General features: G+C 53.7%; 1 protein-coding gene across 3 annotated transcripts in view; it reads right to left on the reverse strand.

Moving 5' to 3' along the window:
• Nucleotides 1-818: 818 nt before the first annotated feature.
• Triobp (TRIO and F-actin binding protein) overlaps nt 819-13,078 on the reverse strand; it is a 55,973-nt gene continuing 43,713 nt past the window's right edge. For 2 of the 3 annotated variants that reach the window (XM_021183785.3, XM_021183786.1), the window contains 8 exons: nt 12,721-12,831; nt 6,742-6,889; nt 5,057-5,159; nt 4,464-4,623; nt 4,273-4,386; nt 2,891-2,977; nt 2,072-2,232; nt 819-1,481 (listed from right to left, as the gene is read on the reverse strand). In XM_021183785.3, the coding sequence (XP_021039444.1) occupies nt 2,074-2,232; nt 2,891-2,977; nt 4,273-4,386; nt 4,464-4,623; nt 5,057-5,159; nt 6,742-6,889; nt 12,721-12,831 (882 nt within the window). In that variant the 3' untranslated portion in view covers nt 819-1,481; nt 2,072-2,073. Of the gene's footprint in view, nt 1,482-2,071; nt 2,233-2,890; nt 2,978-4,272; nt 4,387-4,463; nt 4,624-5,056; nt 5,160-6,741; nt 6,890-11,795; nt 12,574-12,720; nt 12,832-13,078 lie in introns of those variants that run through there. The other variant, XM_029470025.2, reaches the window with a different exon arrangement.

Consider the following 13,078-nt stretch of genomic DNA (forward strand, 5'->3'; position numbering starts at 1 on the left):
AAGGCCCTTCTTGAGTTTTCCATTTGGGAAAACTGACCTTGAAGCTGCTCTCACGCTGGCAGCAAGCCGAGCTGGTGTCTCCTGTGGGATTCCAGTCTCCTGGGACTCAACCCAATGTGGTTTCTGTATCTTGGGAAAGTGACCATGGGTACAGCCTGCCATGATGGTCGCATCCACTGTTCCCACTCCTGCTTCCAACCAGGGGTGGAGAATCTCTGGGCATAATCTCGGCCCAGCGCAGGGAATAGCAAAAAAACACCCATTTTCATTAACTTTTTTTTTTTTTTTCTCGAGATAGGGTTTCTCTGTGTTGCCCTGGCTGTCCTGGAACTCACTATGTAGACCAGGCTGGCCTCGAACTCAGAAATCTGCCTGCCTCTGCCTCCCAAGTGCTGGGATTAAAGGTGTGCGCCACCACTGCCTGGCGAAAACACCCATTTTCTGGAGAGGCAAACTGAGGTGCGGGGGAGGAGGTTGGGGAGGGCAGACACAGCTCTAGCCCTCTCTGCAGCTCCTCAGCCAATGAGTTGATGATTTGAATGAGTCTGAGGTGGAGCCACTGGATTCACCAAGGGAACCAGGTCAGAGTGCGATTTTTGATGGTTGTGAGGGTAGAGACTGGGCTCTGCGGCCGCTGCTGCTACAGCTGCTAACCTTCAAATCACTCAAATGTCTAAGTCCCTGGCCCAGGGGGTGAACTGGCCTCAGCGTGGCCCTCGGGAGCCCACAGACCCTGCTTCGGCTGAGGTGGGACACAGAAAGGCACTTTAACAACCCGATTCCCACTTCCTACCCTGGAAGCCCAGCATCCACAAAGCCAGAGTTGCCGGAAGGTTTTATTAAGTTAGGGTGACTCATGGAACAGAAGAGAAGCGTCTTCATGGGTGGCGCTGGTGGTCCACACCCAGCGCCCCTCAGAGGAGTGGCTATGGGGCCAGCCACTGGCTCCTCCCCCTGCCCACTGGCTCCTCCCCCTGCCCAGAGGCCAGGGCAGGGAAGTGAGGGCTGCCTTTTCCCTCTGGTTGACTCACCCTGGCCCTGCTTGGGCTTTTGTGAGACACCCAGGTAGGAAGGAGGGCCAAGTAGGGGACGAGAGGGAGAGGAGCCAGTGCTTGAGGCACACGCCACCAAGAAATTGCCTTTTTAAAAAGTTTAAATGTTTTAGAAAAAAAAAGGCAAAAAAAAAAATCTATATAAAAATCTCTTCACATATAAAATCCTGAAGAAGGTGCAAGGTAAAGACCCTGTGCAAGGGATGAGCTCAGATCCGCAGTGTCTGTGCATGTGTGTGCATGTGCGTGTGTGTGCGTGTGTATGTGTGTGCATGTGTGTGTGTGTGTGTGTGTGTGTGTGTGTATGTGGTGTGAATACACATGTGACCCAGGGTGGGGAGAAAGCTTGGCTTCTGACTTCTGCCAGAGAAGGAGGGTCGCTGGTCCCCTGGGGCTGGAGGGTCCTCAGCTGATTGGAACCACAGGGACCTGGAAAGGAAGGGTGAGCATTGGCAAGGCCCGGCCTCAGGCTTGTGTGGGCCAGGTCGAAGTACACAGCAAGGCTGTCCATGACTGCTGGCCTCAAGGCTGGGCCAAAACCATTCTTCTGGGCTGTGCATGTGACCTGGAGTGGCCTGACTCATGTGGCTTAGTATTGAGCCACATGAGAAGGTAGACAGGCCGTGTTATATTGGATCATATCATATCATATCGAGCCCTCTGCAGGAAGGGCCTCTGTGCTCTATGCTGGCTGCAGCATGAAGCTTGGCGGCTGGGAGAAGACTGAAAGCAAGTTTGGACTGTTCCAGGGGCCACCACCAGCCTGTGGAGGGTCAGACTACTAGGGAAGTGGCCATGACAGTGGCTAAGATGCAGGCCTTGGCGGTTCTGATCCAGCCACGTGTCATCACCTGGGGACAAACATGCACAGGTTGACAGAACAGACTTGGACTGTCCTATGGCCATAACAACCCTTTGTAGCTAGCACAACGATGCCACTGACAGACAGAGAGAGAAATGAGCCAGGGCAAGGATGTGCTGGCTCAGCTATCAATGTGCCCTGCAGAGTCCTCACCCACCTCTACTCAGCCAAGCTGTTCCTCACAGCCTCCTTCTCCTGCAGGGCAGCCATGGCCAGGCGCAGGTGCTCCTTCAGCTGCTCGATCTCACGCTCCGACCGAGTCTTGATGTGGTTCAGCTCCACGTACACATCCTGGTACTTCCCCGTGAAGCGTTTGTCCTAGGGCCACAGAGGGACACTGAGGGCTGGAGCCCGCCACACCCACTCCCTGCCTGCCACACACCCACTTTGCCCCCTGCTTGTAGCCCAGAAGACCAGGTTCCCCCAGTGATGGGGATTTCATTGTCCTTCCTTGTCCCATTAGAGGAGTGGCAGCTCGGGCCTGAGGAGGTGAAGCCTTTGCCAGGGTCACAAGGAGTGGTAGGATGAGCGGGGGAGGGCATGGTCACAGGCTCCGGTCCTATATTGAGTTCTCTGCCCATCTTCCAAGCACAGTCAGGGCAGCGCTGGCTCACACTCTCAGAGCGCCACAAAGGCAGGAACAAGCCAATGGTGGCTAGACACCCTGTACAGAACTGGGTGGCTTTCCCAATTCCCAGCTACACTTGGAATCAACCCACTGCCAGGATGGGGTAGCGGTCTGTTCTGTTTTCAGGTATATCCATAGCACCTAGTAGGTGCTCAATAGTAACAAAGTCAAATGACCTTGAATGACTGAAAACAGGCAGGGCCTTGGGTGAGTCACACCCCTCTCTCTTCTCATGCTGTTACCTTGTCTGTACTGTGGCAGTGGGAGGCCTAAGGCGAGGCTATGCCAATGGCAGCTGGCTCAGGCCAGCACCCGGAGCACACCCGACCCTGTGCTGGCACAGCCTACCTTCTGCATCACCTGGAGCTCATCCCGGAGACACTGCACCTCCTTCTTCAGGTACTGGAGTTCATTCTCCTTCACTCGCAGTAGCACCTAGGGATGCGTGGGCTGGGCTAAGGCAGGACTGGAAGCCGAGGCTACCCAGATTCAGTTCCCCGAAGCCTGGGACCTCCCAGACTCAAGCCCCTGTGCACAAACACAACCTGCACGGAAAGTCCCCGCATGGCACAGCCTGCTCCCCCAGGCCACTACTTCTGCATTCCTCTTCTCTTGCCCCTCCTAGACAGTCAGGCACTAACATCAAGGGGGCTAGCACAGGCTGTATTGTGGCTCTACCGTGAACTGTAGCTCTACCACTGTGGTGGGCCTCCTCCCACTGAGCTCACTGAACTCTAAGGAGCAGTGCAGTTTGTGTGTGGCAGACATAAACTCAGGCTGGCAGGAAAGCCCTGAAACTTCAGACTAGCAATCTACTGCCTGGTTCCAGCCCCAGCTCCCACACAGATAGCTGTGTGACCTTTAAAAAGGCCGTGAACTTCTTTCTCAGTTTCTCCACTGGTTCAAAGCAGACAGGAACACAGGAACAGTGCTTGACTAATGGGCTTGATGGAAGATAAGGGAACAAAAGGCTTAGAGCCTCTGGGCACAGAAGCAAGGCATGTCGGTGTGGTTCTCAACCTGTGGGTCGTGACCCCTTTGGGGCGTTGGATGACCTTTCACAGGGTTGTCTAGGACCGTCCAGCATATCAGATATTTACATTATGATTCATAACAGTAGCAAAATTACAGTTATGAAGTAGCAACAAAAATAATTCTATGTTGGGGGTCACCACACCATGAAGAACTGTATTAGGAAGACTGAGACCCACTGCCTTCTATCTTTGCTAATGAATGAAACAAAAAGCTGGGTGGCCCTGGAATGACTCACATGTTCTACTTTCAACCCCCCTCCTCCCATAAGCAGGGCGATAGCAGCCCCTTAATTTTATCTATTTATTTATTCCTTGAGACAAAAGTTTCTCTATGGAGTCTGGCTATCCTGGAACTTAGTATACAGGTCAGACTATCCTGGAACTCAGAGATCTGCCTGCCTCTGCCTCTGGAGTCTGGGATTACAGCTGTGCACACCATGCCCAGCAATGCTAGCTGTTTTATATACATTTCATATTCGTTTTATATACATTACTATTCACAGAGGCAGACACTGAGCACGACACTCCACAAGCAGATGACAGAGCTGGATCAAAGGCTAGAAGGCTAAGCCTGGAAGACCTCAGGGTTTTGAGTGGCACCTTCAGGTGACAGCCAGCCTTCTAGAGAGCTGCCTCACAGGTCTTCAAGCCAGGGGTCACCTGGCATGAGGGAGGAGGGGGAGGGAGGACGTTTACCTCCAGCTCACAGGAGCTCCTCTCATTGCTGCGCCCGCAGCTGTTGCCTGTGCCCTGTGAGGCGATGAAGCTGCGCAAACGGTCGATCTCCTCGGACAGGTGGGAGTGCAGCTCCTGAGAGGATAGGCCGGTCAGGGTGACTGACACCAGGCCAGTCCCACCCACTCACTGCCTGCCGGGGCCCCGCCTACCTGGTTGTGGCGCAGCAGCTCCTGGCCCTCTTGCTGGCAGCGCCGCAGGGTGTGCTCGCGCTCTTCTGCCTGCCTTGTCAGGGCCCCGATCTCCAGGCACTTCTGCGAGTACCTCTCAGACAGCACCTGCAGCTCCTGCTTCAGCGCCTCCATGTCCAGCCTAGCCAGCCAGGGACAGGGCAGAGATAGCCATGGGGGCGCTCATGCCACGGCTTGGCCCAGAGTCCCATCACAACATTACTGGGTTTAGATACATGGTGGTTTTGAATCCAGCCTACAGTGGCTGTGGGTTGGTGACACTCTCTGGCCTGCCAGGGTATCCTGACAGGGTGAGCTTAGGGGCTACCTCTTACACCACCACAGCCCCAGCACCCAGAACTGTGTCAGGGCAGGGAGGCTCTTCTAGCGGTCAAGAGCAACACTGCCACCCAGCTCTGGGAGACACTAAAGGGGCACAGAGGCCAGGCCTTGGGCACTGTTGACTCATGTGATCTCTGCCAAGGCCCTCAGCAAAGCCCCAGGCACATCTATCAGGGTGAGTGGTGTCCCTGGCTCTGGAGCCACACCCACCCCAGACCCTGACACCATCTTACTGGTGTTGCTTCCGAAGGCTCTCTGGGCCCTGCTGGAGACTCCGGGTTTTGCTCAGCTCCCGGCTTAGCTCTTCTTGATATGCCTTCTTCATGGCTTCAATGGCTAGGAGCAGGACAGACAGGCAGAGGACAAGTTGTAAGAGGGTTCATCACAATCCCGCTTGAACTGGTGCAGATAGGGCAGAGGTGCACAAAGAACACAGTCAAAGCTGTGTCCTGAACCCAGTGGCTTTGTGAGAGCTGGTCAACCTCTCTGGGTCCCCTTTGAGGCAATCCTGTGTGGCGGACTCCCATGCGGAGATACGTCAGTATCTTCTCTTAGTGGCTTCTGGCTAGCCTCGCCCAGTGCCTCACACCATCTCTGCAGTGCCTGGAGGACTGTCCATCACAGCCTGTCTGCCCTGACTGGCCTGTGGTCCAGATGGCAAACTCTGCAGTCACTACAAACCCCAGTGATGCTGTGTGCGGGTGACTCAATGCCTCAGCCACAGGACCCTTCCTGGAGGTGCTAAACACAGCTTCTCCTCCTGACACAGAGAAGAAGGCCCAAACACTGGCTCCTGCTGGCGGTTTCCTACAGTGAGCTCCCAAGAACCCAGTATTTTTCCCATACTGCACAGGGCAGTCTAAGGATTGCAAAGACTTATTGTTAGCCTTAGATCTAGCCACGATTCCAAAATGTAACACTTCTGAACACTAGGTGGATCTTATCCCTCCTGGGTGGCAGACACTGACATGCAGGGACACAGGCTGCTGCTGGTCTGTTATTTAACACAGTGTCACTTCCATCAAGTTCAAGTTCACTGGAGAGACTTTGATGCTGGACCACTGGGCGAAGCCTGCATCCTGCCGGGGAGGAGCAGCTGCTCTAGGCTGCCTGCTGGGTGGGCCTGCCCTAAAATGTGAACACAGCCAAGGCTTGGCAGGACCACGGGGACTTGAGCCCAGGGAATACTTAGCCTGTATCAGCAGGATGCAAGCCCCGGGTCATACAACCCCATTCATGACCAGAGGGGCTGCCCAGGATGTTCCAGGCACACACAGCAGGTGTGCACCGGACAGAGGAGGAAGAGGAAGTAGTTTGTCTGTCTCAGGTGTTTCCTGTCTCTGGCTTGGGGAGAGTGAGGCAGTTCAGAACCCAGCTTTGCAATCAGAGTGTCTGCTCTGGGCTTAAAGCCCAGCTCTGCCATTCCCAACCTATGCTATCTGGGACAGCTCGCTAGTCTCTCTGAGGTCCAGCTTCCTCCCTCGCTGGATACTGTAAACACTCGGGTTGCCCCATATGTGCGGGGCACAGAGAGGCACACACACTACCAAGCTACAGCGAGGTTCACAACCGTCCCTTGAGCATCTCAGGGTCTGACCCTAGTACCTAGGCAGGTGACATTCTACCAGAACAGCGTGTGGCTGATGGGTGTCTCTCCCCTAGCATGGAGGTAACATGGTAACATTGTGGGTAGCCCTGCCCCCACAATGTCTACAGAACCAAAGGAAGAGCAGTCACAACCCATGGGAGGAAGGGCGGTCTCTTACTGCTTCACTTTCCCCTTGGCAAGCTGGACCACAGATTAGTTCTGGGGCTTCCAACCAATACTGGTTCCTTCCCCCACGTCCTTACTTAAGGAGTTTCCCAGTTCAAAAGTGGAGGCAGCAGGCGCTGCCCGTGGCTCATCCTTGGTCCTCACCTGAGGCCGTGGCGGCCGTCTCCTCAGCCAGCAGCCACTCCTTCTCCTGCTGCAGCCGCTGCAGCTCTCGCTCGTGGTGCCTCTGCAGCTGCTCCATCACCTGTTGGTGTGAGGACTCCATCTCCGCCAGGCTGCGCTCACAGGCTTCCTGTGGGCCAGAGGGTGGGAGGTCATGAGGCTGCACCCCCCTTGTAGGCTTGTCTGGAGCCGGGCTCATGACCACACTCTGAAATGCTGCACTAGGATTCCATACCTGCTCCCTCCTCCACCCACCTCTCCCCACTCACGGACTTCACCAGCCCCTCTTCAGCTTTACGCCCTGCAGTGACTCCCCATTTGCAGGACTAAGTCTGGCTCCCGCAGCCCCATGTCTGCCTGGCCTGGCACTGCCAAGCAACCTCACAGTTATGAAACCAGCTCTTGGGATGGTGAAAGAGCTCATCAGGTATAAGCCTGCAGTTCAATCCCCAGAGCATGCTCAAGAACGGAAGGAGAGCACCGACTCCTCAAAGCTGTCTTCCGAGGTCCATGTGCGTGCTCTGACATGCGTGTGCCCACCCACCCCCTGCATAACAGTTTAGAAACCAAGGCAATTCCTCTGCCTGCAGTGGGAACGCTCTCCTGGGTTGCTTTCTTTCCCCCACAGCCCATCTTAAATACCTTTCCTGTTCTGCCTCTGCCCTCCCTCCCCAGGTCCTGCTTCTTCAGGAACATAATAGCCTGGTGACACCATACACCTGACCCAGCCTAGGCCTGGGGTAGAGGCCAGGGTAAGTCACGTGGCAGGGGCTTAGTCAATGAGCTGGAACAGTTGACAGCACACAAATGGTTTTGTAGGTAAGATAGCAGTTCCACCCACGTCTACTGTGACAAATGTGTATGGGCAGCTTGATGTTGTCACTCTCATTTATTTATTATTGATTGATTGATTGATGGGTTTTTTTCGAGGTGGAGTTTCTCTGTCTAGCCCAGGTTGTCCAGGAAATCACAGATCCACCTGTCTCTGCCTCCTGAGTGGTGTGATTAAAAATGTGTGCCACTACCGCCAGGCCATCATAATCTTTTTGAGACAGTGTCTGGCTATATAGCCAATCTGGCCTTGAACTCTCAGCATTCCTGCCTCAGGCTCCTGAGTGCTTGGGATTTCAGGCATCGATGCCTTTTTGCAACTCTCGCCCTTGCTTGGGCAGGTTCACTCCTAGGAACATCTCACAGGATGGGGACAAGAGGGTTCCCACAGCAACGCTAAGGATACGAAAACTGAAGGTGACCTACATGATCACTCGGAGGCCCCTGATGCAGCGATGGGGTCTAAACCCGGAAAGCACAATAGGCAGCTGTTGGAGGACAGGGATGCCACGTGGACTGCTATGGAATAAAAGCTGACTCCTGACAATATTCACGGGGGCAAAACAGGCCGCTGCCTGCCCTAATCTAGGTATGCAGAAAGAAAGAAAACACTGGAAGGCTATTGTGGCCTGCAGAACAGCAGCCCTCCAAAGATATCCATATATGATCTGGGACCCAACAAAGGAACTAGGGCTTCCAACCAGCTGTCCCTAGAAGCAGAAGGCTGTCCTAGAGAGTCTGGAAGCCTGAGGGATGAGGAGGGCACAAGACAAGAATCTAGAAATTTGACCAAGATGGAAGGGCAGAGGATGAGAGCGAGTGAAAGGCCTTGAAAGGAAGGAAGGGACCATGAGCCAGGAAAGCAAGCATGGTGGAAAGACACAGATCCCACGGCCCCACCTGCAGCCTGCCAAGAAAGGGTTGTCCAGCCCCCTCCTCAGCCTGTACTGGCCTTGAGCAAGTGTGTCAACTAATCAGCTGTGGGTGGTGACTTGTCACCTTGGCCTGGACGCTGATCCAGACAAAGCAAGGGTGGGAGAGGAAGGCACAGGACTTGGGGCAAACGTCAGGGGCTTACTGCCTTTTACATTGACTTTAGGGGTGGGGTGCATGCATGCCACAGGCACATATGGAAGTCAAAGGTTCTCTCTTTACTAAGGGGGTTTCTGGGATGGAACTCAGGCCACCAAGCTTGGAGACAAGTAACTTTACCCACTGAGCCACCTCGGTGGCCCTCGTGGGCTCATTTCTCACTTTTTTTTTTTTTTTTGGTTTTTCGAGACAGGGTTTCTCTGTATAGCCCTGGCTGTCCTGGAACTCACTTTGTAGACCAGGCTGGCCTCGAACTCAGAAATCCGCCTGCCTCTGCCTCCCGAGTGCTGGGATTAAAGGCGTGCGCCACCACGCCCGGCTCTCATTTCTAACTTTTAATTTAGATACATTTTTGCAGTGGAACCCAGAGATTTGAGCATTCGAGATGAGTGCTCTACTTACTACTGAACTATAGCTCCAGCCCATCCCGTGATTTTGTTTGTGTTTTTTAAAGACAGAGATTTTAAAGGCCTTAGCCTCTAGCTAGGCTGGTCTTGGATTTAGGAGCCTGCTTCAGCTTCCCAAGGGCTGGTATTATACACCACCATGCCTATAATCCCAGGACTCAGGCAAAGGCAGGTAGATCTCTGTGAATTCAAGGCCAGCCTGGTCCACAGAGAGCTAGATGCTAGATCCAGGACAGCCAGAGCTACACACACCCAAAATCCCTGCCTCGAAAAAACCAAAAACAACAAAAAAGTAAATGTGGTTCTTATAGAATTTATTTATTTATTTTTTAATTTCTTGTTTGTTTTTCTAATCAAGGTCTCACACTGTGTATCTCTGGCTGCCCTATGTAGACCAGGCTGGCCTCGAACTCATAGAGGTCTGCCTGCCTCTGCCTCTGCCTCCCAAAAGCTGGGATTAAAGGCCAGCCATCATTAAAGTGCCATCAGGCTGGGCTGTTTCTTGTTTGATTAAAAAATGGTGTGGCTGCTGGGCAGTGGTGGCACATGCCTTTGATCCCAGCACTTGGGAGGCAGAGGCAGGTGGATTTCTGAGTTTGAAGCCAGCCTGGTCTACAAAGTGAGTTCCAAAAGAGAGCTACACAGAGAAACCCTGTCAAAAAACAAAAACAAAAACAACAAAAAAGGCCAGGTGAGGGCCAGTCAGGTGCCACCTGTGACCCACCTTCCTTAGTGACACTGGTGGCCACCTCTCTGTCATGACATCAAGACAGAGGAGGAAGCTCTGGTAGCCCACTGCCTCAGCTACACAGCCCTCCTCCTTTAGCTCCCTCAGGGCCACAATAGGCCCCGTGCCTAAGGCCCTGCTTCCTGCACAGCTGTTCTGCAGGTTGAGCCCTTCATGCCTGCGAGAGGGCCACCTCTCCAGGATCAGCTGAGTTCCCAACCACCTCCTCCAGGGCCCGAGGAGCATGTGACTTACAAGGTTCCTCTTCTCTCTAGTGCCTGCTGTCCCAGGTGTCATTGTTTCCCAAGCACTTCCCCCTCACCTCTTAGCACCCTAGTCCCACCTGCCCTGAGCCTGCACCAACTTCCTAAGATGGAGCGCTGGCAGCTTTTGAAGTGCCCTGTGGGGCAGAAGAGGACCAGGAAGCAAGGGCTCTGGGGCTGCCTAGAGTTCAAAGGTCACACCGAACTTCTGGGCCTCCATTTTCTTATGGTGGCTTTGGAGCTTACTGTAGTGCCTCTAAAAGTTCAGTTGAGTAAAACAAGCTTTTTCTTCAATGAACTCTCAAGCTGGTTCCAATAGAAACGCGAACACATACAGTAGCTCCGACCCCAGTGAACGGACCCTTCCAGAGAGGATCTCTGAGTTGCACTCAGTGACCCCAGGCCGGAGCCCACCCTGCATGGACAGGACCCAACAACACTGGGCCACTTCCACCCTCCCTTAGCCCAGGTAACCCCAGGATAGCCTCCTCACCTTTTGTTCCTTTGGCTCCCCTCCCCTCCCCACAACTCAACAGTAGCCAGCCCTGGCTAACGCGGTAGCCCAGCCCCAGAACCACCAGGGCTCCCCTGCCCTCCCGGGCCCCAGTTACCAGGGCCCAAAAATCTCCCTTCAGCCAATCTGTTCCCAGTCAGCCTTGTCCTAGCTCCCCAAGCTTGGGCCCTGTCCTCTTATCCACTGCACTCCAAGATCTCCTTGTGTGTCACTGGAGAACTTGCAACATCTGCGGGAGACTAACTCCAGCTTGTTCTTGGAGGTCCTACTTTTGGCACCAACTGGCCTTCTACCGTCTGCATAGCAGGATCCCCACCCACTGGCCACCAGGAGCTCAGAGTGTGGCCCTCAGGGGACTTTCCACCCCACCCCCACCCCGTCCCAGCATACTTTGCTCTTCTTGGCACTGGCATGCATGGTATAGTCTATGGGCAGCTGACTCTCCAATTACTCAGAACTGTGACTCTGATGTTAAGCAAAACTATGTTTTAAACATTAAATGCATCAGTGTGAATTATCAACTAGATAGACTATGGAGTCACCTAGGCAAGAAACCTCCGGCCACAGCTGTGAGAAATTACCTATGGCTAGCCTCGGGCCATGCCTGTGAGGACCTGTCTTCTGTAGTTTAACTGAGGGGGAGAGACCACCATACAGGAGAGACGTACCGTCATAGGCCCCCCACCCCCTGCTAGGTCCCATTCTTCACAGAGGGGTGAAGAGTCAGTGGACACATTCATCTCTATCTCCTGGCTATGGGTGCCTCAAGCTCCTGGTGCCAGCCAGGTCTTCCCCCTACCAAATAAACCCTCTCTCCCTTAAGGCACCTGTATCAGGATACTTTATCATGGCAATACAAAAGCAACAATGACAGAGACATCATGGCTGATGCTCAAAACTTGTCCGTCCCACCGCTACAAAGCCTTTCTATCGAGTGTGGCCCTGGGCTTGCTTATGGCTACTGCACCCGGACGGACAGACGGATGGATGGCAGAAACCCTACGCAGCAGTGCTGGTCCATCGCGCCGAGGAGGCTCACACCACGGAAACTGTTCCATGTCACACACTGGGACTCGGCTTATTATCTTCCATGCTGTCTGGAAGCGGCGAGCACACTAGCAATGCAGACGCCGCCTCTCACTGTGTCACGTGTGTTACACTGTGTCACGTCTAGAACTGCACTTGTGCAGAACAACAAAGAGGTGAACTACTCTGGCCAGAATGTTCTCCGTCTCCACAGAAAGCTGTCCTTCAGCCCAGCGAAGAATTTGCTTACAGCGTTGATCTTGAGAAGTTACTCATTAGTATAAAAATATCGGCCAATATGCATATGAGAACTGCCCGTGTTGGTTAATCAGCTGTGGCCACAAGAATATGGAGAACTCTTTAAGCAGTCTGAGAGGAGTCCATTTCTGTATGGAGTTCACAATGAGAAGGGCTGTATGCTTTATTTATACATTATATACTGAACAACCTTTTATAAGTTATAATAAATATAAGCACACACACAGTTTTCTTCTGGTGAGCTAGTTATCCAGTTGTGAGAATCAAAATCATTCCCAGACATAGACAGATGTCCCCAGGGGACAAAGTCATTTTCCAGGGGCAGACAAGGTTGCCCTAGAGGGAGAAAGTCACCCTCCCTTGTGGAGAACTGCTGTCTCAAGCAAACTCCTGAGGGTAAACTGGAGGCCCCCAAGTCCCCAGGACCTCCTTGAGAGGCAGGGAAAGCCTCTCCCTGGATTAGGAGAGGGACTCCCAGGACCACTGGGTCCCCCACTTCCCCACAGGGATGCAAGGAAGAGGTCCAAGTGCAGACTAGTCACACGGGGACTCACACACAGGCTCTGCAGTCAGCTGGACCCATTCTCAAATCCCACCTCTGACACCTGCAGGCTGGGGAACCTCGGGCGGGTCACATACCCTCTCAGAGCTCAGTGGCCTTGTCTGTAAAATGGGCACAGTGATCATGCCCACCAGCTGTGGGGAGATTAGACAACATGATGTGTAGCAAATGCCTGGCAATGAGTCTCACACACAGAGAGGGCTCCCCAAACATGGGTGCTCTCTGACAACACAGCAACCAGGAGCTTGTTCCCCGCCCACAGAGCAGTTCTTCAGCCTTACCTGCGAGATGTAGCCTGGGGGGATATGGCTGTCCTCCTGGAGTCTTGGTGCATTCTGAGGAGCTTCCCCTCGGAGACGCCAAGCCTCCAGCTGGGCACGGAGAGACTGGACCTAGGACACAAGAAGCCCAGATCACTGGGTGTCCTGAAATGGGGAAGGGGGCTGGGGGGAGGAGCCCACAGCTCCATACGCCACAAGCCCAGCTTCCCCAGGTTGTGTAGTAACAGCTCTGGTTTGGAGAAGGGCAGTAGTCCTGAGAGGGACCGACAAAGAACTTTGTGTCTGGATTCAGGATGGCTAGGTCAATGACCTAGGTGAGCTTTGGCCCAGAGAGAAAAGACCAGGTTGCGAAGAGTAC

This window comes from Mus caroli, unplaced genomic scaffold (genome assembly GCF_978045245.1).
Source record: "Mus caroli unplaced genomic scaffold, Mus_caroli_1 scaffold_16, whole genome shotgun sequence".
NCBI lineage: Eukaryota > Metazoa > Chordata > Mammalia > Rodentia > Muridae > Mus > Mus caroli.